This window comes from Sylvia atricapilla, chromosome 28 (assembly GCF_009819655.1).
Source record: "Sylvia atricapilla isolate bSylAtr1 chromosome 28, bSylAtr1.pri, whole genome shotgun sequence".
Classification (NCBI taxonomy): Eukaryota; Metazoa; Chordata; class Aves; order Passeriformes; family Sylviidae; genus Sylvia; species Sylvia atricapilla.
In genome coordinates this window covers 670,962-696,284 of record NC_089167.1, presented here as the reverse complement: position 1 = coordinate 696,284, position 25,323 = coordinate 670,962, and the positions used below count along the sequence as shown (strand labels likewise).

Genomic DNA, 25,323 nt, shown 5'->3' with positions numbered 1-25,323 from the left:
CCGCGCATTATCGGGGTACTCCTGGGCGCGGCCATGACTCGCCTTAGGCCCCGCCCCTCGCCCATTCCACGCCTTCCATTGGCCGGCGGCGCCGCGCGCGCCCCACCCATCATGGCGCGCCCCCTCATCCGGGCACGCCTGGGCGTGGCCATCCCCCCGGAGCCCCGCCCCAACGCCCGTCCCGCGCCGCCCATTGGTCGGCGGCGGTTTTACCGGGGCCGTGTCGCCCCCTGGCGGCGGCGGTGCGCGGCGCGGCGGGCGCGGGTCCGGCATGAGCGAGGCGCGGCTGCGGCCCGGGCGCGGCCCCGGCGGGGCGCGGGACCCCAGGACAAGGTGCGGAGCGGTCTCGGGGGGCGTGAGGGGGCTGCGGGCACGGGGGGAAGCGGGGAGCGCCGGGGGGCGCGGGGCCTGTGCGCCGCGGGGTCCCGGCGGCCCGCGGTCAGGCCGCTCTGCGGCCCCCGCGCTGCCCCGCGCTGGGTTTGTGCGCTCCCGGAGGAGCACATCCCGCCCCCGGAGGTGTTTGGAGGAGCGGCCCCGGAACGCGGAGATCTGGGCGTGAGCTGCGATTGTGGGATGGCTCAGGTGGGGTCACGAACCTGCCCTCAGGGGACAGCGCCGTGACTCCGCGGCGGGGAGGTCACAGACCTGCCCTCAGGGAGGCTTTGGTACCTCTGAAATCATCCCCGGGGGCTGAGGTTACAAACCTGCCCTCAGGGAGGCCTTTGGTACCTCCGGAACCATCCCCGGGGGCTGAGGTTACAAACCTGCCCTCAGGGAGGCCTTTGGTACCTCGGGAATCATCCTCAGGGGCTGAGGTTACAAACCTGCCCTCAGGGAGGCCTTTGGTACCTCGGGAATCATCCCCAGGGGCTGAAGTGTGAGGTAACAAACCTGTCCTGAGGGAAGGCTTTGGTACCTCCAGAGTCATCCTCAGAGGCTGAGGTGTGGGGTCACAGACCTGCCCTCAGGGAGGCCTTTGGTACCTCTGAGCCATCCTTAGGGGCTGAGGTGGGAGGTAACAAACCTGTCCTGAGGGAAAGTTTTGGTACCTCCGAAATCATCCCCGGGGGCTGAGGTTACAAACCTGCCCTCAGGGAACACTTTGGTACCTCTGAGCCATCCTTAGGGGAGGCTCTGGGGGCTCCAAACCCCTCAGGTTACCTGAGGGAAGGATTTGGTACCTCTAAGCCATCCTTAGGGGAGGCTCTGGGGGTTCCAAACCCCTCAGGTTACCTGAGGGAAGGATTTGGTACCTCTAAACCATCCTTAGGGCAGGCCTTGGGGGCTCCAAACCCCTCAGGTTACCTGAGGGAACACTTTGGTGCCTCCAAGTCCTGCCCAGGGAATACCCTCCCTGGGAGTTTAATGAGGGCTGCCTTTGCCTTTCTCCAAAGGAAAAAGTTATCTTTTCACGGCAGAAGAGCCATGGGCAGCAAACCCAGCTCTGTTTTCCTGTCCATCCCTCCTGCTCCAGCCCTGAGCCTGCCTGGATGCTCACAGTCACTCCATGAGTCATTTGTCACCTTGTCATCTCTGCTCCTGTGCCTCCCCAAAGAGGAAAGGAGCAAGAGGAATAAACAGCAGGGAAAACTTTGTAAACAGCTTTGACAGGGTCACAGGGAGCAGCAGGAGCTGGAGGGAAGAGAGGCTCTTGCTGGGCTGGTGTTTAATGCACTTACCTTGGGACTGGTCCTTCAGCCCTCAGCAATATCACATCGATGTTTTCTCCATTAGTGCAGCTCAGAGCAGCACCAAATCATCAGACAGAACGCTTTTTCAATTGAAATGCCATTTTCAATGCAAGTTTAATGCGATTTTTTAATGACACTTAAACACCTGTGCCTCTCTGACACAGCTCTAAGATGGCTCCACTTTTTTTTTTTTTGTGGTGGTTGTGCAGAGGGTGAGACCTTGAGGGGTGCTCATCTCTGCAGCAGAAAACTTCCAGGCAGTTGTACATATTCCAGAGCTGTGGTGGGAGCTGGAAGAAGTGGCAGGTGCTGCTTAACTGGTGCACAACAAAGTGGTTGGGCCAAGCTGGGATTCGCTTGAGCTCCTCGTGCTGTGCCCCTAAAGAAGGTCAGAGGGCAATCCTGTTATCTCCATGTTTTCATGAACCATGAGCCCTCTGGAGGACTCTGATATTTCCTTCCAGTGACCTGGAGTGTCCTCACCAGAGAGAGGGAATGTTGTGCTGCTCCTCGTAAAACAGCTCAGAATGAATTGCAGGAGGAAAAAAAAAAAAAATAAAAAGGAGTGAAATGTTCCCAAGCAGCGAGGAACAGCTCCTCCGAGGTGCTGAATGTGATGTTTCATAACAAAAGGCAATGATGGGAGCAGAGAATTTCCCAAAAGTGCCAAATGCAGCTGTGGGGGAGTTACCTGGTCACTAATCCTTAGTGAAACCCTGAGTTTCACGCTCAGTGGCAGGGTTTGAGTTCCTGCCCTGAGATCCAGCAGTTGTTTCCAGGGCTGGAAAAGCTCAGGAGCAGCTCTGGTGTGGTGTTCCTGGTGCTCCGGGGCTGCTCAGGGAGGGGACATTGCCATTCCTGCTTTGTCACACTCGGAGCTGTGCCAAGGGGGATAATTCAGCCTCTTTTATGTGCCAGGAACCCCGGAGGCTTCTGGAAAGAGCTCTGTGGTGGCAGCAATGGGTTACAGTGGGATGTAGACATCAAGATCGTGGTGGTTTGTGCTCGTTGCCACTTTTCTGTTTTGGCAGAGGAGGGTGAGAAGCTGGTTTCACTTTCTGCTGCTCTGACCTTTGGTGTCCCAGCCCTGCTGTGTCCCCCCAAATTTGCTGCCTCAGGAGATGCTCGTGCCAGAACGGTTCAAAAAAATAGTTTTTTGTTAAAGCTGCTGTGCAGCACAGAGTTCTCCATCTCGAAGGGGATGAGGCAACATCTGTTTGTTCTCCTCAGTGAGCTCCCTCTGAGCTCTGTGGGGGAAACCCAGGGAAGCTTTTCCTGGTGTTACTGGACCCATCAGCTGAGCCCGAGGGATGCTGTTACCTGTTGGTGTCTCTTGGTACTTGAGAATGGAAAATCCTGGAGTGGTTTGGGTTGGGAAAAACCTTTAAACTAATCCAGTGCCATGGGCAGGGACATGTCCCACCATCCCAGGCCTGTCCAGCCCTGGGACACTTCCAGGGATGGGACACCACAGCTTTTGTGCCAGGGCCTCACCATGAGGCCAGTTCCAGTGTCTTGGTACCTTACAGCTCTCAGCCTCTCCCAGAGACACCTTTGGTCTTCCCAGACTTGTTCCTTTGCTCTGGAGCCTTGCTCATAACCCAGAGGTCAGTGCCTTCCCTCTTGTGTTGTGTGCATCCCACATTTTCTCTGCAGCTCCCAAAGAAAACAGAAAGAGCACAGAGGAAAATACTTTCCCTGTTTCTCCTGCTGGGCTCCTGAAGGCTTCTGCTGGTTTGGGGGGGTTTTATGCTCATTTCTCAGTAGCTGTTTGTGCTTTGTGTGACTCCACAGTGAGGACTGAGGGTTTTTTCCCATTTTCATCTCTTGTTGCACCAGCAGCTCTCCGAAATGGGAGGGGGCTCCCATTCTGGCTCCTTCCAGTTGGTTTTGCAGTGGCCTGACAACGTGACCTTTATCTGGTTTGTGGGGTGCAGAGAGGGGAAGACTGGCATCCAGGCCTCCTGGTATCCTGTGCTTCCAGGCATTTATTTCTCCTGCTTCCAGGCATTTTGCAAGAATTCCCTGGTGGTCTGAGGTGCTCTGAAAAGGCTGAGTCGAGTGAGGGCTGTGCTGCCTCTGCTCAGGAGGGTGGAGTGTGCCTGGGGAATGGGGGCAGCAGCTCCAGTTTTGGCTTTTGGCTCGGGAGAGGTGCTGGACCTGGAAAAGACAGAAATCACAGTGCAGGCACTCTGGAAGTTCAGATTTCCAATCCAGATTCCAGCAGGAGAGCTCCTGCTAATTGGGAGTTGGTGATGTTGGTGATGAAGGGAGGCTGAAGTCCAAGTCTGCTTCCAGACCCACTGCAGAAGATGATTTTCTTAATAGCTCTTAATACTGTTTTAGGCTGGAATCCAAGCCCCAGTTTCCTGAGGCAGGACCCTCATTTTCTGCTGGCAGAGGACACTGCAGCCTTCCCTGCAGTTTTCTGCTGGGCCCTGTGTGTCCCTGACAGCTGCTGGCCATGGTTCAGGGTGGCCACAGGGACAGGGCTGGGTGTGTTCCCACTGCAAAAGTGACCCTCAGATCCAATGCCTCGTGCAGCATTTCCTTTGGAAGGCGTTTGGCTTCGCTGCTGCTCTTTCCCCCACCTCTTGGCTTGTTTGTGGGGGTGCCAGGGAAGTGTGACCCCAGGAGGATTTTCTCCTTTTGGGGGCTGCACAGTTTGCTCTCCTTCCCGGGGTGCAGCACTTGTGTGTGACTCCCAGTGCTCACGTCACAGCCCCAAGTTGCTTTTCCTGTTACTCAGCCCTTGGCGTAGCTCAGAGCTGCCTTTCCTTCCCTCTCCTCATTTAATGAGTGGGGATTTGTTTCTGTCTGGTCTGGAGGGGGCTGTGTGTCCTCCTTTCTGTGGCCATCACCTCCAGGCTGTGCTGTTCTCTGTGTTCCTGCTGGGTCTGGGTGGATCTGGGAGCTCCTTCAGCAGTCTGCCCTCGCTCCTTGCTGTTTATTTCTGACAGTAAGATCAGGGTGGCAGAAGTGGTGGGGGATGTTCCTGCCTCCAAATGTGCTGTCAGTGGTGTCTGGGGGTGACTCCTGTGGATGGAAGGGGCTGAGAAGAGGGAATTTGGGATGTTTCCAAGCAGGAAAAATCCCCAGGACACCTGGAAGTAAAACTCTTTAAAAAAAATCACTGAATCCCAGACTGGTTTGTGCTGGGAGGGACCTTAAAGCCTGCCAAGGGTGACCTTGCTGATACCTGAGGCTCCAGTAAAGCACAGATTTGGGTTCCTCAGGTTCACCTCTAAACACACTGGTCCAAGTCCACTCCTTGGTTCCTCCAAATAAACTGGATTGGCAGAGAAATGTGAACGAGGCAGAACAAGGCACCACCTTAGAGTCAGCAAATTAAATAGCTTGGTAAGGTTTGTTTTTTTTTCTTGTTATGTTTTGGAAAAACCTGTCCAAACTCCCGAAGAATGGAGGGTCAGGAGACACTGGCCTTGGCGTGATGCAGGCTGTGATTTCAGCGGACAAAAATAGCCTTTTCCTGCAGGAACCTGCCCGTGTGAGGAGCTGCTGCAGAGCTGTTTGCTCTCCCAAACAACAGCAGATTGAAAGGGCTGTGCAGGCTCCAGCAGGCACAGCTCTCTCTCTGTGTCTCTGCAGGGAAGGGCCAGCTCAGAAATGCCACCAGGATGCCACTGAGGCCCAGGAGAACCTCTCCCCAAAGCAGCTCCCTCACGTGCCCAGAGGGCAGGCAGGTTCCTTTCCGAGCACTGGGAAATCCTGGGGGAATGCCACAACCACCCACGGATTTCTGGGCTCCTGTGGTACACATCAGCTGCTGCCTGGGGCCTTTTCCTCCTGGAATTCCTGGGAGCAGCAGCCCCTGGAGCGGTGCTGGGGGTCCCAGCAGAGGGGGAGCTCCTGCTGGGTCCCAGGGATGGGTGACCTCCACAAATCCTGGGTGACCTCCACAAATCCTGGGTGACCTCCACAAATCCTGGGTGGCCTCCACAAATCCTGGGTGACTTCCATGAATCCTGGGTGGCTTCCATGAATCCCTGGTGATTTCCATGAACCCTGTGGGGCTTCCATGAATCCTGGGTGACTTCCACGAATCCTGGGTGACTTTCATGAATCTTGGAAGGAATCCTGGGTGATTTCCATGAATCCTGGGTGACATCCATGAATCCTGGAAAGAATCCTGTGTGGCTTCCATGAATCCTGTGTGGCTTCCATGAATCCTGTGTGGCTTTCATGAATCTTAGAAGGAATCCTGGGTGACTTCCATGAATTCTGGGTGACTTCCATGAATCCTAGAAGGAATCCTGGGTGACTTCCACAAATCCTGAGTGACTTCCATGAATCCTGGAAAGAATCTTGTGTGGCTTCCATGAATCCTGGGTGACTTCTATGAATCCTGGAAGGAATCCTGGGTGACTTACACGAATCCCTGGTGACTTCCATGAATTCTGTGTGGCTTCCACGAATCCTAGAAGGAATCCTGGCTCCTGGCACATCCCTCAGCTGAGCCAAACCAAGCCCCTCTCTGGGACCAGGGGATGAATCCTCTCTGCTGTTTCAGCCACTGTGCAAACATCCCTGCTTTTTGTGATGTTGTTATCTGCCCAAGGTCTCCATTTTTAGGCATGTCCTGATTTCTGTCTGTGTTTTCAGCTGGAATAGGGTTATTTTGGGATGGGGAAGGGAGTCCTATATCAATAGGAGTGAAACCTGAGCTTTTTTTTTTTTTTTTTTTTTGCTTTTTGCAGACAACAAACCAAGCAGCCAGGTTCCAGCTTGGTGGGGGAACACGAGAAACTTGAATTTAATTGCCCTGCAGGTCATGTCACAGCACAAGACCAGGGTCAAAAACACTTGCAGAAAGATTCTGCTGCTTTTTTGGGTCCTTCCTACAAACCAAGGCTGGAAGTTTGATTTTTTTTTCCCTTCTGGTGATAACGATCTCCAGACTTCCCTTGTTCCAAGCTGTAAACCCCTGGGAGGGAATATCCTGTAATTTGGGAGTTCTGGGATGGATTTTGACCCTGGTGTCACCCTGGTGGGTTTGGGGGGACACAGCAGCTCTGGAAGGTGCTGTGGAGGTCAGAGAGGGGAGAGCAATGGAGCACTTTCTCCAGATGTAAGAATTAAAGCCCCTTCTGGAAGACACGGAGGTTTTCATTACTGAGGCTGCTGGGTTTGTATCCATTAAATTAATTGTGTTTGCTTTGATCCTGCAGATGTGCTCAGGGGTGAGAACAGAGGTACAGTTGGTCCCTTCTCTTCCAGCTGTCAGCTCTGTTGCCTGAGAAAGCAACTCTTTGTTTCCCTTTTCAGCCTTTATTTTACAATAACATTTTTCTGTCCCGGTTTTTTGTTAAAATCTGGCAGGAAGTCTGAATAAAATAGCTCCTGGGTCCAAGGAAAACACTTAAATAATGGCATTTCTTGAACTAATTTCATCTGCCAGCACTGAACACTTAACTGGATATCTGTATTGGGCAGAAGATTTTGGGCAGGGAGAGAGCAGACTCGTTTCTATGGGAACTGAGCTCTGTATTTGTGTAAGAACCTCTGTGAGAAAACAGGGTGAGCACACATTTCTTACCCCCCTCTTGGAGGAGTGGAGTTGTTTTACAGAGAGCTCAGATGAGCTCAATTCTCTCTGTGTGTCTTTTCTTCAGGGTGATAAAATGCTCTTTGACGAATGTTGCTCTGAGCTGTTGGTTTCATAAGTAGAAAAGGTGAGCAGGTATTCTGGATTTTCCCAGCTCTGGTTCAGGAGACAGGCCTCACAGAGATTTTGGGGTTTTACTCTTTCTCCTCGTCATGACTCGTGTAGAAATCAAGGAATTAGGATAAATTCCTGCCTTGGTTTTATTGCTGCATTCCTTTTCCCCATTTTTCTGTAAGAAACTTTAAATATTGAGATGAGAAATGGAAGAAGAAGCTCTGGGCTCACCCTACAGGGCTGGACAAAAAATTGAATAACCCAATACTGGTTAAAACCCCTCAGTGGCTGTGGGAGCAGTGCCCTGGGACGGTGACCCTGGAGGGGACGTGTCCCCAAGGCAGTGCCACAGCTGCCTTCAGTGGCCCACCCCAGGGTGCAGCAGCTCAGCCTTAAACCTGTTATTTAACACCCACCCAGCTCCTTAAACTGATGATTTGTGGGCTGATGGGGGCAATTTGCATAAAAAGGTATAAAAATAGTGTCAATTACCAAGTCCTCTCTGTAGCTTATATCTGGCACCATGTCCTCTAAAATCTCAGTGGATTCAGGGGGATCTGAGGAGGGAGAAGAGCTCATTCCTGGTTCAGAGGGATCTCAGGAGGAGAAGAGCTCATTCCTGGTTCAGAGGGATCTGAGGAGAAGAGCTCATTCCTGGTTCAGAGGGATCTGAGGAGGAGAGCTCATTCCTGGTTCAGAGGGATCTGAGGAGGAGAGCTCATTCCTGGTTCAGAGGGATGTGAGGAGGAGAAGAGCTCATTCCTGGTTCAGAGGGATCTGAGGAGGAGAGCTCATTCCTGGTTCAGAGGGATGTGAGGAGGAGAAGAGCTCATTCCTGGTTCTGAGGGATCTGAGGAGGAGAAGAGCTCATTCCTGGTTCAGAGGGATCTCAGGAGGAGAGCTCATTCCTGGTTCAGAGGGATCTCAGGAGGGAGAAGAGCTCATTCCTGGTTCAGAGGGATCTGAGGAGGGAGAAGAGCTCATTCCTGGTTCAGAGGGATCTGAGGAGGAGAAGAGCTCATTCCTGGTTCAGAGGGATCTCAGGAGAAGAGCTCATTCCTGGTTCAGAGGGATCTCAGGAGGGAGAAGAGCTCATTCCTGGTTCAGAGGGATCTCAGGAGAAGAGCTCATTCCTGGTTCAGAGGGATCTCAGGAGAAGAGCTCATTCCTGGTTCAGAGGGATCTGAGGAGGAGAAGAGCTCATTCCTGGTTCAGAGGGATCTGAGGAGGGAGAAGAGCTCATTCCTGGTTCAGAGGGATCTGAGGAGAAGAGCTCATTCCTGGTTCAGGGGGATCTGAGGAGGGAGAAGAGCTCATTCCTGGTTCAGAGGGATCTGAGGAGGGAGAAGAGCTCATTCCTGGTTCAGAGGGATCTGAGGAGGGAGAAGAGCTCATTCCTGGTTCAGAGGGATCTGAGGAGAAGAGCTCATTCCTGGTTCAGAGGGATCTCAGGAGGAGAGCTCATTCCTGGTTCAGAGGGATCTGAGGAGGGAGAAGAGCTCATTCCTGGTTCAGAGGGATCTGAGGAGGGAGAAGAGCTCATTCCTGGTTCAGAGGGATCTGAGAAGAGCTCATTCCTGGTTCAGAGGGATCTGAGGAGAAGAGCTCATTCCTGGTTCAGAGGGATCTCAGGAGGAGAGCTCATTCCTGGTTCAGAGGGATCTGAGGAGGGAGAAGAGCTCATTCCTGGTTCAGAGGGATCTGAGGAGGGAGAAGAGCTCATTCCTGGTCTCTGAAATGGATCAGGACATCACATTGGTTGCACCACCAGATTCCTCAGGCCTTGACCTTTTCTTTCATCACTTCAGCTTTTCTCTCCACCCCGGGCTGGAAGAGAGGAAGGCACAAGTTCTCTTTCCCTTTCTTCTGGTGTCTGAGCACTGTGGGAAGCCTCTGATGCTGCTGGCCCCTGCAGGAATTACCTGCTTTGCACCTGGGGGAGTAAAACACGGGGATGCTGCTGGATGCTGCCAGGCTGGTGAGCTGTGTGGGGTCAGGGACACCATGAGAGACCTGCTTGAGGCTTTGGAGTTGAGCCTCTGCAGAGGAGAAGCTGGTTTTGGTCTGCCTGGAACTATTTCCATTGCTCCCAGGGGGAATTCTGCCGAGAATCCTTTCATTGGAGAATGCATTGCAATGGGAGCAGAGGCTGTAGCTAAATACAGAACACAGATTGCCCAAAACCTGACCTGTGCTGTGCTAGAAGATGCCAAATCTGTTGTCTCCAGGGGCTTTTATCATTTCCAGTCTCTTTGCCTGCTGCCATTTGCAGCTGCCTTATGGATTTGTGTTCCCAGCGAAATGAGCACTACATCTCTCCAAAATCTGGGGTCCAAATGGATTTTGTGGATCTCAAAAAAAACCAAAACAAAGCCAGGCTGCATTTCCCTGCCAGCTCCCCAGAGGTGTGTGAGGGCTGGCAGAGGTGCTGGGTTGAAAGCAAACCCAAACTGTTCCCTGCCAGGGGATGGATGGGCAGGAGGAGCCTGGAGGGAGGTGGAGCTCTGCTCATCCCCGGCAATCATCTCTGACATCACCGAGGTATTTTTAGCTGCCTCCACCTGGCAGTGCCTCGCTGTCCTTGGCTGATTTGAGATCCTGGCCTGCAGCCATTGACACGTTCCAGCTGGGCCAGTAATTACCTTTTCCTGCTTTAAATAAGGAGCAGCTCCTGCCTTCCTGCTCTGCTGAGCTGCAGCTTCCCCCAGCCATGAGCTGCACCCAGCACATTTGGTTGTTTTGGAGCTGCCTGGGGATGAAGTCTCATTGTTTGCAGAGCTCCCAGCATTTGTCAGCTCAGCTCCCCCTGAGCTTTTGTTGCAGGCAAAGTCACTTTTCCTGGGAGTTTTCAGAGCCTGAGGCCTGGGGCTGGACTCTGCTGGATGCTCCCCAGGGAATGGCCTTTTCCCTGCTTCCAGGAGCAGGGTGAAGCCGTGCTGCCGAAACGAGAGGCAAAACGTGGAGCTGCGGGTTTGTCCTCCGTTCAGAGTGACAAATGCCACTAGCAAGAGCCAGGACTCACCTGGAATCCCCTTCCCAGCCCTGGGCTGGGGCAGAGCCTTCAGTGACCTGCTTCTTTTGGGTTTATTTGCCCTCTGCACAGGACTTTGGGCTGAGTGCTGGAGCAGTCCAAGGGGCAGGGGAAACACAGAGCACATGTCCCTGTGCAGCACCTCGGGGTTCTGTGGCCAGAGGGGATGGCTGAGCCTGGTGATAAGCCAGGCTCTTCCTCCTCAGCTGCCTGAGGATGGGCTCAGTGTTATTTTTGGTGTCCTCAAGCAGTCAGCACTTGAGAAGTCTGTCTGGAAGCCTTGAGCCTGTTTACTTGGAGGCCTTTTCTTCCTGGCTTATTTGGGCAGTGTTACATTCTTTGAGACCTGCCTGGGGAGTGAGAGCTTGTAAAAATTCCTGCTAACAAGCCCCGGAGCACTTGCTGCTCTTGGAGATGCACATTAATCAACCTTGAGGAATCTGTAATTCTGCAGGGGGGAAATAGAGCCTCTTCTGTGCCTGCTGCTGAGGCACCCTCAAACCCCTCCTGGATGCCACCTAAACCACCTGAGGATGTTTCTCATGCTTTTACTGCTGTGTAACAGCCAGAATATTTTCTGTCCTGCAGGAGTCCGAGTCTGAGAACAAGCTGGATGGAGAGACAGCATCAGACAGCGAGAGCAAATCTGAGTTTGGGGGCTCATCCCCAGTGCCAACCTCAGATGACACCCCAGAGGTGCTGAACAGGGCCCTCTCCAACCTGTCCTCAAGGTAACACCCTGAGCAGGGCTTTATCCAACCTGTCCTGGAGGTAACACCCCTGAGCAGGGCTTTATCCAACCTGTCCTCGAGGTAACACCCCTGAGCAGGGCTTTATCCAGTCCTGCCTAGAGGTAACACCCCTGAGCAGGGCTTTATCCAGCCTGTCTTGGAGGTAACACTCCCCGAGCAGGGCTTTATCCAACCTGTCCTCGAGGTAAAACCCCTGAGCAGGGCTTTATCCAGTCTTTCCTGGAGTTAACACCCCTGAGCAGGGCTTTATCCAACCTGTCCTGAGGTAATTCCCTGAGCAGGGCTTTATCCAACCTGTCCTGAGGGAACATCCCTGAGCAGGGCTTTATCCAACCTGTCCTCGATGTAACACTGCCTGAGCAGGGCTTTATCCAACCTGTCCTGAGGGAACATCCCTGAGCAGGGCTTTCTCCAACCTTTCCTGGAGTTAACACCCTGAGCAGGGCTTTATCCAGCCTGTCCTGGAGGTAATTCCCTGAGCAGGGCTTTTTCTAACCTGTCCTCAAGGTAACACCCCTGAGCAGGGCTTTATCCAGCCTGTCCTGGAGATAATTCGCTGAGCAGGGCTTTATCCAGTCCTGCCTAGAGGTAACACCCCTGAGCATTCTCCTGTGCCCTCCCAGGGCTCTGCCCCTGTCCTGGGGCTGCTGGAGGAACAGCCTCCCCCTGCCCCTGAGGCCATGGGACACAGCAGGGGCAGGGATTTGGGTGGGAAGGGAGGGGGCAGAGCAGTGCTGGTGGTTCTGGCTGGGTCCTGGCAGGTCCAGGCCTGGGTGGAGCAGAGCCACAGAGCTCCTGGGTGACTCTGACAGCAAAGAAACCTTGGTGGGGCTTTTCAGCCCCTGCTGTGGCTGAATCCTGCCAGAATGCACTGCTAAGGACAGGAGCTGGGAACAAGCCAGGGGGTATTCTCCACAATCTGCTTGGGAGGAAGTGTTCCTTGTTCATGTCACAGGAGATGGAGGGAAGACTCAGGCCTTTCCCGAGTGTGCTGTGGGGTTGGAGAGGCTCCCAGCAGGAAGCAGTGAGGGTGCCACATGCCAGGGGCTCTCTCTCCTCCTGGAGAGCAGTGCAGAGAGGGGGAGTTGTCCCCATTTGATTTGAATTTTCCCCTGCAGCTCCCAAGGGGTGGGAAAGCTGCAGCAGAAGAGGAGCAGGGGCTGCCCTGGCCCATCTCAGTGCCCTGGGAGGTGCTCAGCCTTCTGCATTTCGTGAGGCTGAAGTGCAGCTGCTGCAGCCAGGCCTTTATCAGCACATCAAGGTCTTTGTGCACCACTGAGAGGAAACTCGGGGTTTCCAGGGCTCAGTTTCCTTCCTGTGACACACAGAGAGCACAAGAACTGTTTGGCTGCTTTGCTCTGTCTTGTCTTTCTCTGATGTTTCCCTTCTCTGTGGCCCAGATGGAAGAATTGGTGGGTGAGAGGCATCCTCACGCTGGCAATGATCACCTTCTTCTTCATCATCATCTACTTGGGCCCCATGGTCCTGATGACAATAGTAAGTGCTCCTGAGCTCCTCTGCAGGGAGGAGGTCACTGGATTGATGGGGAGCCTTGTGTTCTGGAGAACCTGAATTCCTCTCTCCGTGCAGGAAACCTGGCAGGAATCTGCTGGTCAATATTTGGCTGCAGTTGGAACACACACAAGGGGTTGTTAGAAACCTCCTGCAGGGGAAAGGGGAGGAAAAAACAACACCCTGAGCTTCCCATGTGGGACTGGGAGGGAAAAATGCCACCCTGAGCTTCCCATGTGGGATTGGGAGGGAAAAATGTCATGTTGAGCTTCCCATGTGGGGCTGGGAGGAGAAAAGGCCACCCTGACCTTCCCATTTGGGATTGGGAGGGAAAAATGACATCCTGAGGTTCTCTTGTGGGATTGGGAGGGAAAAATGACACCCTGAGATTCCCATGTGGGATTGGGAGGGAAAAATGACACCCTGAGCTTCCCTTGTGGGACTGGGAGGGAAAAATGACATCCTGAGGTTCTCTTGTGGGACTGGGAGGCTCCTGCAGGGCTGATGGCAACTGTGAAGGGACCTTGTGCCTGGTTTGTGTCTCCTCAAGGGAAGAGGTGTTTAAGCAGCAGGGATTAGAGTGCCTGGGTGTCCTTTCTGTGCAGGTGATGTGTGTCCAGATCAAATGTTTCCACGAGATCATCACCATTGGCTACAACGTGTACCACTCCTACGACCTGCCCTGGTTCAGGACGCTCAGCTGGTGAGTGAGGGGCTGCTCCCCACCTCTGTGGGCACCTGAGCCCTCACCTGGGCACCCAGGGGACACAGCCACAGGCCCTGGGCTGACAGGGACCTGGGCTGGCAGCACTTGGAAAGGAACAATCACAGAATCCCAACATGGTTTGGTTGCAAAGGACCTTAAAATCCATCCAGTGCCACCCCTGCTATGGCAGGGACCCCTCCCAGTGTCCCAGGGACCCCTCCCAGTGTCCCAGGGACCCCTCCCAGTGTCCCAGGGACACCTTCCAGTGTTCCAGGCTGCTCCCAGCCCCATCCAGCCTGGCCTTGGGCACTGCCAGGGATCCAGGGGCAGCCACAGCTCCTCTGGGAATTCCATCCCAGCTCTTCCCCACCCTCACAGGGAGGAATTCCTTCCCAATATCCCATCTAACCCTGCCCTCCTGCAGCCTAAGGCCATTCCCCTTGTCCTGTCACTACATGAGGGCTGTGGAGAGGGCAGGACTGGGGCTTTTGGGGCACAGAAACCCCCAAAGTGGGCTCCAAAAAGGGGGTTTTGTGAAGTATGGGGCAGGTGAGGGGGTTTGGGAGGCACAGGATGCAGGATTTTGGGAATCACAGGGTGCAGGATTTTGGGAATCACAGGATGCAGGATTTTGGGAGGCACAGACCAGCTGAGCAGTGCTGCCTAAAGGCAGAGTCTTTGCCCCTCACAGCCATCCCCAGACCCCAGCTCTGACCCATCCCAGCGTGGGGCTCAGAGGTGCAGCCACTCCTTGGAACCAAGGAGACATTTCCAAACTGGGGGAGGCAGTTCTGGCTGGCAGAAGCAAAACCTGTTGGCAGCATCGAGACCTCAGGGATCAGCCACTTCAGGAGCCTTTTTTGGGCTCCTGCTGACGAGGTTCCCACCCTCCCCAGGTACTTCCTGCTGTGTGTGAACTATTTCTTCTACGGCGAGACGGTGACAGATTATTTCTTCACCCTGGTGCAGAGGGAGGAGCCTCTGAGGATCCTCAGCAAATACCATCGCTTCATTTCCTTTGCCCTCTACCTGACAGGTAAGCAGCACCTGTGTTAATGGCTGGGCTGGAGGGAAGAAATCTCCTGCTTGTTCCTGGGATGCTGGAATTTGGCAATTCTTTTTGTAGTAGTGGGGGCAAATACTTTTCCGTGAGGTTCCCGCAGGAGAAATCTCCATAATTTTCATGGGGCAGCCAGATTGTTCATCAAGTGCCGCTTGGTGGGACTTCCAAAGCAGTGCTTTTCCCACTGCACAGCTCTCCTTTATTCCAGTAAAAGCCCCAGCAGCTCTGCAGTGTCGTGGCCCAGAAGAATTTCTGGTTGTTGAAGGCACATTGCCACCACTGACTCTGCCACTGTCTCTCCTCAGGTTTCTGCATGTTTGTCTTGAGTCTGGTGAAGAAACACTATCGCCTCCAGTTCTACATGGTGAGGTCAAAATCCGTGGTTTGGAGAGGTCAAAATCCGTGGTTTGGAGAGGTCAAAATCCCTGGTTTGGAGAGGTCAAAATCCGTGGTTTGGAGAGGTCAAAATCCGTGGTTTGGTGAGGTCAGAATCCGTGGTTTGGAGAGGTCAGAATCCGTGGTTTGGAGAGGTCAAAATCCGTGGTTTGGAGAGGTCAAAATCCGTGGTTTGGTGAGGTCAGAATCCGTGGTTTGGTGAGGTCAGAATCCGTGGTTTGGTGAGGTCAGAATCCGTGGTTTGGAGAGGTCAAAATCCCTGGTTTGGAGAGGTCAAAATCCGTGGTTTGGAGAGGTCAAAATCCGTGGTTTGGAGAGGTCAAAATCCGTGGTTTGGAGAGGTCAAAATCCGTGGTTTGGTGAGGTCAGAATCCGTGGTTTGGTGAGGTCAGAATCCGTGGTTTGGTGAGGTCAGAATCCGTGGTTTGGTGAGGTCAGAATCCGTGGTTTGGTGAGGTCAGAATCCGTGGTTTGGTGAGGTCAGAATCCGTGGTTTGGTGAGGTCAGAATCCGTGGTTTGGTGAGGTCAGAATCCGTGGTTTGGTGAGGTCAGAATCCGTGGTTTGGTGAGGTCAGAATCCCCGGTTTGGTGAGGTCAGGATCCCCGGTTTGGTGAGGTCAGGATCCCCGGTTTGGTGAGGTCAGGATCCCCGGTTTGGTGAGGTCAAACTCGGGGCTTGCTGAGGTTAAATTCAGATCTTGGTAAGGTTAAACTTGGGGTTGGAAAATGAGTCAGTCAGAAATCCAGCTTATCCGTTCAGATCTTACTTCATCACTGAGATGTGTATTGGCAGCCCCAGGCCAGGGTTGGCCCCGTGGTGCAGGAATAACTCACTACAAGACACCTTGTGTTGTTTATCTGGCTGGTTGACAAACAGCAGGTGATAAATGAGCTTTGTGGGGGTGAGGTGTCCTGGCAGCCTCGTGCTGGGGCTGCTCTGAGGAGCTCAGAGCCCCTGAGCTGGGCAGGATGGACAAGGTGTGCTCTGCTCTCTTGCAGTTTGGCTGGACCCACGTCACGTTGCTGATTGTTGTCACCCAGTCCCACCTCATCATCCACAACCTGTTTGAAGGGATGATCTGGTGAGTTTGCTCTGCCCCCCTGAGCTGCTCAGGTTTGTGCAGCCTGGAAAAAACCTGTCTCTTCATAGAATCCCAGACTGGTTTGGGATGGGAAGGGCTTTAGTGGCCATCCAGTGCCATGGGCATGAACCATTCCCACTATCCCACGTTACTCCAAGCCCTGTCCAAGTTGACATTTCCAGGGATGGGGAGTCCAGGACCTCTCTGGGCAGCCTGTACCACCATTACAGTAGGAATAAGTTCCTAAGATCTCAATTTTTTTTTAATCTCAAAACTTGGATTTGAGTTAAGACTGTTCTCTCACAAAAGCAAGTGGCCAAGGAGGAGGTTCTTGCTGTGAGGGACCAGCCTGGTTCAGAGCAGCAGAAGATCAAGTGAGTCCTCAGAGACTTAGCACTTGCTTTGTGCTACTTCACCATATAAAGAGATGCTGTAAAGGAGAATTCTGTGAAGTTGCTGTGGGGTGCAGGGACCTTTCAGATGCCTTTGGGGCCGAGCAGGTGCTTTCTGCTGACAGCCACAGCTGCCCAATGGCTGGGAAAGTGCTGCTCCTGTGGTAAAAGCAGCACTGAAAGGCAGCAGGGGGAGCCTGCCACCTTTAATGCAGCTGCTGTGCACAGAGGAGGCCTCTCTGGTGCTCCTGCCCAAACCAGCAGGGCCAGGAATTCATTCTGGCCACTTGAGGGTTGTGTTCCTCAGTGTGTCACACGAGCCCAGCGTGTGACATCCTCCTGCTTATGGCTAAGATGCAGGAGGTACTTACAGGAGCTCAGGAAGGGGGTGTCCAACACCCTGCTGGGTGTGGCTAAAGAAAACCTGCTGCAAACAGCCAATTCTGGGGACACAACCTGCTTTTTAGTCACTGGGGTGACCCTCAGATTGCCCTTGGAGCTTCCTGTGGCTGTTCCTTGCGCTGAGCCGGAGGAGGGGACGTTGGGGTGCTGCCACTGCAAAGTGCCCTGTGGTGGCAGCTGGGGCTGTGTGACGTTGGCACTTGGCAATGGTGTGCCTCTTGTCCCCTGCAGGTTCATTGTCCCCATCTCCTGTGTGATCTGCAATGACATCATGGCCTACATGTTCGGGTTCTTCTTCGGCCGCACGCCGCTCATCAAGGTTTGGGGACTTTTGGGGGACAAAACGGGAGCTTTGGCTGCTTTGGGTGCTGACCCTGTGCTCCCCCAGTGAAGTCAGGGAGCCCTAAAACATGGGAAATGTGGATCAGAGCAGCCTAGGTCAAGTCAGTATGGTTAATATGACATTCTCCCTTTGTTCCATCTCAAATGGAGGGTTATCTGCACTTCATATGGTTTACAATTACAGGTCATAAAGGGAATGCAAACACACATTGCTTATCTTATTCTTCAGGTGGATAAACCATTCACACTACAAAAGCTATACCTATCAACACCTAGAAACCCACTATCCCATGTGCACACCTAAACATAATTTCTAACTGCACCACGGGTCTGAATTTGGGGCCCAGGCTGGGGTAGCTCAAACCTTAATCCAAAGATAAATCATGTCCTTTCTCTCTCTAAGAAATTCTGCAACACCCCAGCTCTTCTTTGTGGCCTCTTATGGGTCTGAAGCAAGTCTCCAAATTAACCCTGGTGTTTAAAAACTGCATCCCAGCCTTGGAGGCTTTGAAATGAAATCACTGAGCCATTGAGGTTGGAAAGATGATCAAGTCCAGCCATGAATGAACCATTTCACGCCGAGGCGTTGGGGTCAGCTTCTGGCCAAACTCCTCTTTGGGGGTTGGTGGCACCACTTTTGTGTTGCCTCAGCAGTTCTCAGGTGAGGAAAGGGCTGCAGAGGGGTATCAATAACTGTTGCCTTTGCTCTCTCTCTGGCAGCTCTCCCCGAAGAAGACCTGGGAGGGTTTTATTGGAGGATTTTTTTCCACCGTTCTGTTTGGATTGTTGGTAAGTGGCCATCATGGTCCTTCCTCCACAGGAGTTTTCCCTCCACAGGGTCCCAGTGTTCTGTTTAAAAGGCACAGTGAGGCTTGAATCTCTGTCAGATATTTCCCCTTTTTTGTGGCCCAGGGTTTGAAGTGGTCCCTGGCTGTGAGGATGGAGCCGAGTGCTGCAGGAAGTTTTTAATCCCTGTTAGAGCCTGTGATGTGCTCATTACAATAATTAACCATTTGCCCTCTGCTGCTGTTGGATGGTGCTGTGCATGTTTCAGGGGCTGTGTGGGGAATTCCACCCTCCTGGAGTGTTTGGTGCTGTTTTTATGACCCTCTCTGTGGCTGCTGCTGCTGTCCCTCCAACTCAGAGTGCAGCCTCTCTCTTCTCTGCCTTCAGCCAATTGCTGCTGTTCAGGGGAGTCATCTCCTTAATGAAACTGCTTCCCTCATCTCCTTGCACGGCTTTTCCCCTTGAGAAATCCCTGAGGAAAACGTGAACCTGTTTCCTTTCTGTTTTTCCTGGAGCTGTCCTACGTGATGTCCGGGTACCGCTGCTTCACCTGCCCCGTGGAGTTCAACAACGACACCAACAGCTTCACCGTGGACTGTGAGCCCTCAGAGCTCTTCCAGCTGCAGGAGTACAACATCCCCGTGGTGCTGCAGTCTGTGGTGGGCTGGGTACGTCCCTCCCTGTCCCCTGGCCCTTACTGAGCGTGGGAGGATCGCTGAGGAAAGAGCAGGGCTTGGTTTTGATGTGAAAAAACAAAGTAAAAAAAAATCCAGTAAAAAAAGGGAGGGGTGTGCAGTGGTGCCTGTTGTTGATTGAGAGCCCAAAGGAATTATCCCAAATCTGGTGGGACATTAGCCCAGCTGAAAGCCAGCTGAGAGCTGAATAAAGCCTGGGGGGCAGAGAAGGAGGGGCAGGCACTGAAAATCCTGTGCTCTTTGTCCTGCAGAAGACCGTGCGGATGTACCCCTTCCAAATCCACAGCATTGCCCTCTCCACCTTCGCCTCCCTCATCGGGCCCTTCGGGGGTTTCTTTGCCAGTGGCTTCAAGAGGGCCTTCAAAATCAAGGTGAGGATGGGGAGAGGGTCGTGGAGACCCTGGGGAGGAAACACAAGGTGGGTGCTGCCACTCGAGGCAGTCCTGCAGCTCTGAGGGGAGGGATAAAATAAAATCAGTCAGATAAAATGCTGGAGCAGGGTCTGGGTTTTTTGACCAAAAGGGAAGAGACCTTAAGATTTTAAGCGTGGTATTCTAAACCCTGCTGTGGTGCAGGTAGAGGAAGGAAGAGCCAGGCAGGAAATTTTACAATCTGAGGTTTCCCTTGATGTCTTGCAGGCTGGTTTCATATATAAACAGCCTGTGCTCAGTTGAGGTGCCTTGAAAGGCAAGGCAGAGTGGCAGCAGATAAACATTTCTCTTCCTTGACCTTTGAGTAACAGAGCTGAATTGAGCCTCGCTGCCCCCTTCATCAAGGAGAAACTTCTGGAACCAGGGAAACATGAGACAAAATTTGCCTTCTGGGAAGGGCTGGGGCAGGGGATGAGCTGTGTGGGGGCACCAAAGCGAGCACAGACCCTGGGCAGGGCTCAGTGGCATCCCTCTGCTCTGACAGGACTTTGCCAACACCATCCCGGGCCACGGCGGCATCATGGATCGCTTCGACTGCCAGTACCTGATGGCCACCTTTGTCAACGTCTACATTGCCAGCTTCATCAGGTGGGTGAGCCCTGCCACCCCCAGGGCACGGGCTGCAGGGCTCCTGTGCTCTCTGACAGGTGGAACAGCTGAAAATCCAAGGCAGAGGAAACTGGGAAAGGATCTTCAGCAGAGCTGGAAATGCAGCCCTGGTTTCCCATGGGCTGTTTTATTCTCACTGAAACTTCCTCCGTGTCCCTTCTGGGAATCCTGCACAGGTTTCTAGAGTCAAACAAGCAGGGAGATCTGACTTTGCAGCACTGATGAGCATTCTGCAGCCAAGCAGAGAGGAGAGGAGCCTGTGGGTAGATAAAGGATGTGCTGGGAGAGCTGGGGAACTGTGTGTGCCTGCTTTGAGTTCTGAGGGGGAGAATCTGCTGATAAAATGCACAGTCCTCTTCAGATAGATTGGGTTGGGGTGTTATTTTGTGTTCACAGTTCAGCCTTCCGAGTCCATTTGTGCATCCCAGCTGGAGTCAGAGCTGGGGAGGGAATGGACAGCACAGCACTCCACCTCAGCCCCTTTTCCTGATGGAGTTTACTGGAGCCCCATTGCTGACCATGCTTTTGTGTGTTCCAGAGGCCCCAACCCAAGCAAACTGATCCAGCAGTTCCTGACCCTGAGGCCAGACCAGCAGCTCCACATCTTCAACACGCTCAAAGCACACCTGGTGGACAGGGGAATTCTGGGGAGCCTGGAGGATGCATAGACAGGAGATGGCTGGAACAGGACTGAGGACAGACAGGCCTCCCCCAGGGAATTCCTGGCTTGCCTGATTCAAGACAATAACAAGGCCTCATTTCACTGTAACTTTTCTTCCTTTCTTGGTAAATGTTTGCATTCGTGGTTTCTTTTTTTTTTGTTTGTTTGTTTTGTTTTTTAAATATATATATTTATAGAGCTTTGGTTCAGATGAGCAAATCTTGGGTTTGCAGTGAGAAGGAGCAGAGGCTTGGCAGGACTGCTGGGGGCAGCAGGAGGGTGTCCCTGTCCTGCTGGGCTCTCCTGGACCCTCGGGGCAGAGATGAGCTTTCCCTGGGAGTGGTTTGGCAGGGAATGCAGAGCCTGGGAGCCGTGTTCTCCCTGGCTCTGGGCACCTCCTCCTCTCCTGGGAGTACCCTGGGAGTCACCCCAGCAGTTCCTGCCTGTGGGAATCTCCTTGCACAAGGATCTTGTACTAACCCAGCCCCGTTCCCTGCAGCTGCTCTCACCTGCTGCTTCTGCAGAGCCTCTCACATTCCCTCCCTTCAGGGCTGATGTTTTGGCAAATCAGACTTTTGTAACTAATTCAACCAGAACCAGACTGGGGACGAGGAGCCAAGGAAGTGGCAGTTGTGTGGGGGAATGTGGGAGGTTCAGATCCTTCCAAAACTGATGGAAGTAAATAAGTTTTAAAGAACGTTGAGGTTTCATTGAGCAGTTCCTGCCAAGTGAGAACAACTTTTAAATAACTTGGTTTGTCTTTTCCCCCATTAAATAACCTTTGAAAACCACACTTCTTCATTTATCCAAGGTTGGAAACCCCACAGTGGGCTGTTTGTAGTGACCTGGGGAGCAGTTTCCAGCCAGTTTCATCACTGGGTGGGTTCCAGCTGCAGCTGGGGGTTTGGTTTTCTTTCAGGGATCATGTCTGTTTGTTACTTGAGTTGTAGTTGTGCTGCTGAGTTTACCACGGTCTGTGTTGCATTTCAGTCTGGGTTCATTTCTCTGCAGGCCTCTGTCCTGCTTCACTCGCTGAATCTTGTCAGAAATAGTTTGTACTTTATAGCTGCAGGTTTCATCAATGCCCTTTCCTTTATTTTGTTGTACATTTTTTATTATTTAAAAACGAGAGCCCTAAAGATTTGAAAACTTCCTTCTTTTTTTTTTTTGTTTTGTTTTGTTTTGTTTGGGTTTTTTTGTTGTTGTTCTTGTTGGGTTTTTTCTGTTTGTTTTTGGGTTTTTGTGATCAGATAGTGACAATATCCCCATTGACACCTCATGCAACGTTCCCAAACACGAGGTGACTCTGATTTTCCTTCTTTCCATAGTTTGTGCATGGGAGAGAGAAACTTTACCTTATTTTAGCCTGGGGTGACAGGGAGAGCTCACACAGAGGTGTGCTGGTGTTTTCAAGCACTTGCTGCCACAAACCTTTAGCCACAGACCCTCCATGTGAGACCTGTACCTGCTGTGAGCTGGCCTGGCATCAACAGAAAACAAACCACCTGAAAATGCCCCAAATTCAGAGCTTTTACTCCATGTTCTGGTAATGCCACTGCTTCCCTCCACCCTGAGTGTGTGTGAATTCACACAGCACAGGTCCCAGCCTCTCCCCAGCGTTCCTGGGCTCTGCTCTGCCTCCCTGAGCAGGGCTCTGGGCTCCAAATGCAGGAGTTTGAGGGAAAGCACAGGCTGCAGAGGAGGCTCTGTTCTTACAAAGTGTTTTCAGTTGGTGCTGGCAAAGTTCTGCACTTGTTCAGGACTGAGTTTGGTGTTCACAGAGATTGTTCCTGCTTGTGCACACTGCTCCCTTCCAGCCTGAATTAGGCAGTTTATTTTCTGTCGGTGGAGCACATTTTGGTCCAAGCCCCTGATCCAGAAACTGCAGAGGAGAATGGAGGTGCCTGTTCCATCTGGCATTGCCCAGGGGCAGAATTTGGGTTTAATGAGGGTTTGCCTGAGTTCAGCAGGGCAAAGTGAGGCCAGGAGCACCCATGGGAGCAGGGTGGGAGTGCCAGGGTTTGCTGTGCCCTGCTGCTGCCCTGGATTTTCCCTGCCCGTTGCCAAAACCCCTTGTTGTGGCCGTTGAGCCACAGGCAGAAGTGACAGTGTTGATAAATAACATTACAAAGCTCTGTCCATAGTGAGAAATTTCCTCGGTGGGTCTTTAGTCTCCTGCTCGTCTGCTTTAAACCTTTTGTTCCCCTTCTGTTGTCGCAGCGGGGCAGAGCTTTGGCTGCAGGCTCTGCCTTGGTGCAGGTCTGGTTCTTTCCCGGGGCTGTAAGTGCTGGGTGTGGGCACTGGAGGGCAAAGCAGATCCACAGAGCAGCAGCAGCAGCAGCTCTGCCTCTGGGTGGCTTCTCTGAGCAGACAATTCCCTGATCAGACAATTCCCTGATCAGAAATGCCCTGATCAGCTTTATTCCTGTTTCCTCCCTTCCAAACCTGGGCTGGTCCTCACGGGGAAAGCTGCCTGGGGAAAGGTTTTCCTGCCTGGGGAAAGGTTTTCCTGCCTGGGGAAAGGTTTTCCTGCCTGGGGGAAGGTTTTCCTGCCTGGGGGAAGGTTTTCCTGCCTGGGGGAAGGTTTTCCTGCCTGGGGGAAGGTTTTCCTGCATGGAACTCGTCGGAGTGAGTGGGAACAGATGCAGGGAGGGAGGTGGGAGTTGTTGAGACTGTTTGAGAGTTGTGCAGCTGAACTCACAGGGTCAGGAGGTGGATCCTGGGTTTGGATTGGAGAAGGCCTTAAAATCTTGTTCCAGCTCCTTTGCCATGGGCAGGGAATTCTCCTCCGAGTCTGATCCTGAGCAGGGAGTTTGTGACCCTGAGGGGAAGATGAAAAGCTGCTGTTCCTGACTTGGGCTGTTGCTGAGGGTGGAATTGTTGCCCAGGGATGTGCAGCAGCAGCAGACCTGACCCTGCAGGACCCTGGTGCTGCTGCAGCTCTTGGGAATTTCGGTGTGGAGGGGCCAGAGTGACCCCAGGGATGGTGGGGGCAACTTCTGCAGCTGCAGGGTTTGAGCTCAGTGTGGCACAAAAAACAGGTTCACAGCAGCCTCCAGCAGCGGGGAAGCTCCAAAGGGAAGAGCAAAGCAGGAAAGGGGAGGTGGTGCCAGCTGGGCTGTGCTGGGTTTGGTTTTTAGGGGCTCACTGGGTTTGGACACAGGTTTTACTCAGAGCTCTGCCTGTGGGCACCTTGGAGTGGGAATTTGTTTTTCTGGTTGTGGCCCAGGTGGAGGTTGCAGGTGGGAGGCAGGACCAGGCTCAGGGAAGCACCAGACCTGGGTTCTGCAGCCCTGCTGTGGGATCAGCCTGAGTTAAACAATTCCCAGGGTCAAACAGAATTCCCAGGGTCAAACAGAATTCCCTGAGCTAGATAGAATTCCCAGGGTTAAGCAGAATTCCCTGGGCTCAGCAGTGCCCCTGAGCTGGCAGGCAGCTCTGCTGTGGCTGGTGGAGCTGGGATCCTGCAGCATCCCCCCGAGCTTGGCCGTGGATTCCCAGTGTCACATTCCAGGGCGTGTCCCGTGTCCCCTGTGTGCAGTGAGCCCCCCCAAGGCTGGCTGGGGGGGTCCTGGCCCCTCTCCTTCCCCTCGGTGTGGTGGGAGCAGGGCTGTGCCCATCCAGCCCCTCCTGGGGACAGCTCAGTCCCAAAAAGCCGTGCATGGAAGCCCCGGGGTGGCAGCTCTGTGCTCCTGTAATCCCTGTGCAATTCCTGATCTCCAGCCCCTTTTCCCACCACTGGCTTCTTTCTCTGTGTATTGTTCCTTTGGTTCCAGTTTTAGCTACACAACATAGAGTTGCCTTTCTTTGACCGAATGTTCGAATGTGAAATATTGTATATTTTAAAGTATTTACCCTATTTATATACTATATGTTACTGTTAAATAAATATAAATTCCATTATCCGTGCAGGAGTTTCATTCAGGGCTGTGGGATGCTCCAGGTTTGTGGTCATCAATGATGACGAAGTGTTGGCACTGATCCCCCCTGCAAAACCAGCTCATTTAACCTGAAGATTTCACTGGGAACATTAAAACTCATTGCCAGTTCCCCTTGGCCATGAATTTTTCCTTCATTTCAGCCCCTTCTCCTGACTTGCTGCGGGTCAGGAAGGCAAAATCCTCTGTTCACCCAGCAAAAGGGTATTTTTAGCTCTGCTGTTATTTTGTCTGTTTTTTTGTGACTTATCAGCTAAGCCAAAGCAGCCCCTCAGCTGCCTCTCAGGGCTTCCTGTCCCTTGCAGGCAAAGTCAGCCTCCAGCAGCAGCAAAAGCTCGATGGAAACCCCGTGAGGTGACTCCAAACCCGTGTTCAGCAGCGTGTGAAGCAATCTGAGGGCTGAGCCATCCTCTGGTGCTCAGTCTGCCAGGAAAGGGCTGGGGGTATCAGGCAGCACTGGGGCTGTGGGTGACAGTGCCAGGCAGAGGAGGTGGCACAGCCCAGTGCCAGGGCTCCCTCCTGCTTTCCCCTGCACCCTGTGCCAGTTTAATTCGGTCAGACATGGAAAACTGCAGGTTCCCAGTGGGAATCCTGGAGCTGGCTGTGCTCCAGCCCCAGACACAGTGAGCCCTGTGCACGAGCTCCTGATGGACGTGGAAACAACTCTCTGGGCTGAGAGTGGCCTTCTTTAGGCCTTTCTGAGGCAAGGAAGGTTTGGGATATTGGGAAGGAAGAGTTTCCTCAGGAGGCAGCTGGGGCTGCCCCTGGATCCCTGGCAGTGCCCAAGGACACTGGGGCTTGGAGCACTGGGACACTGGGAGGTGCGTGGAAAGGGCTGGAACTGGATCATTCCTCAGGTCCCTTCCCCATCCCATGGTTCAGCTCAGGACTGAGGGCTAAGAAAAAATAATTCCCTCTGGTGGTGTCCTTCCCCAGGGCTGGAGGCAGCTCCCTGCTGGGGCAGCCCTGGGCTGTCACAGGGGCAGTTTTGGGGGGCTGAGCTCTGTGCTGGGACCCCAGCCTGGCGCTGAAGGGCAGCTCTGGGCTCCAGCAGGGTTTCTGTTCCGGAGGAGGGGACACAGCCTCGTGACATCCTGCCTGTGACAGGGCTGGGAAAGGGCCTGCCACAGCCAGGGCAAACAGGATCACAGTG

At 53.2% G+C, this 25,323-nt stretch overlaps 1 protein-coding gene across 2 annotated transcripts; it reads left to right on the top strand.

The window, feature by feature from the left end:
• Positions 1-240: 240 nt before the first annotated feature.
• Positions 241-24,135, top strand: CDS2 (CDP-diacylglycerol synthase 2). 2 transcript variants are annotated; one of them, XM_066337261.1, is made up of 13 exons: positions 241-343; positions 11,000-11,133; positions 12,555-12,651; positions 13,272-13,369; positions 14,269-14,408; positions 14,741-14,799; positions 15,832-15,914; positions 16,940-17,027; positions 17,771-17,839; positions 18,352-18,504; positions 18,783-18,902; positions 19,447-19,550; positions 20,110-24,135. In XM_066337261.1, exons 1-13 carry the CDS (start codon positions 272-274, stop codon positions 20,237-20,239), a joined length of 1,347 nt encoding a protein of 448 aa, XP_066193358.1. In that variant the 5' UTR covers positions 241-271; the 3' UTR covers positions 20,240-24,135. The 2 variants fall into 2 exon arrangements, with proteins under 2 accessions (XP_066193358.1, XP_066193359.1); XM_066337262.1 differs by lacking the exons at positions 241-343; positions 11,000-11,133 and adding an exon at positions 11,320-11,338.
• The last annotated feature ends 1,188 nt before the right edge of the window (positions 24,136-25,323 follow it).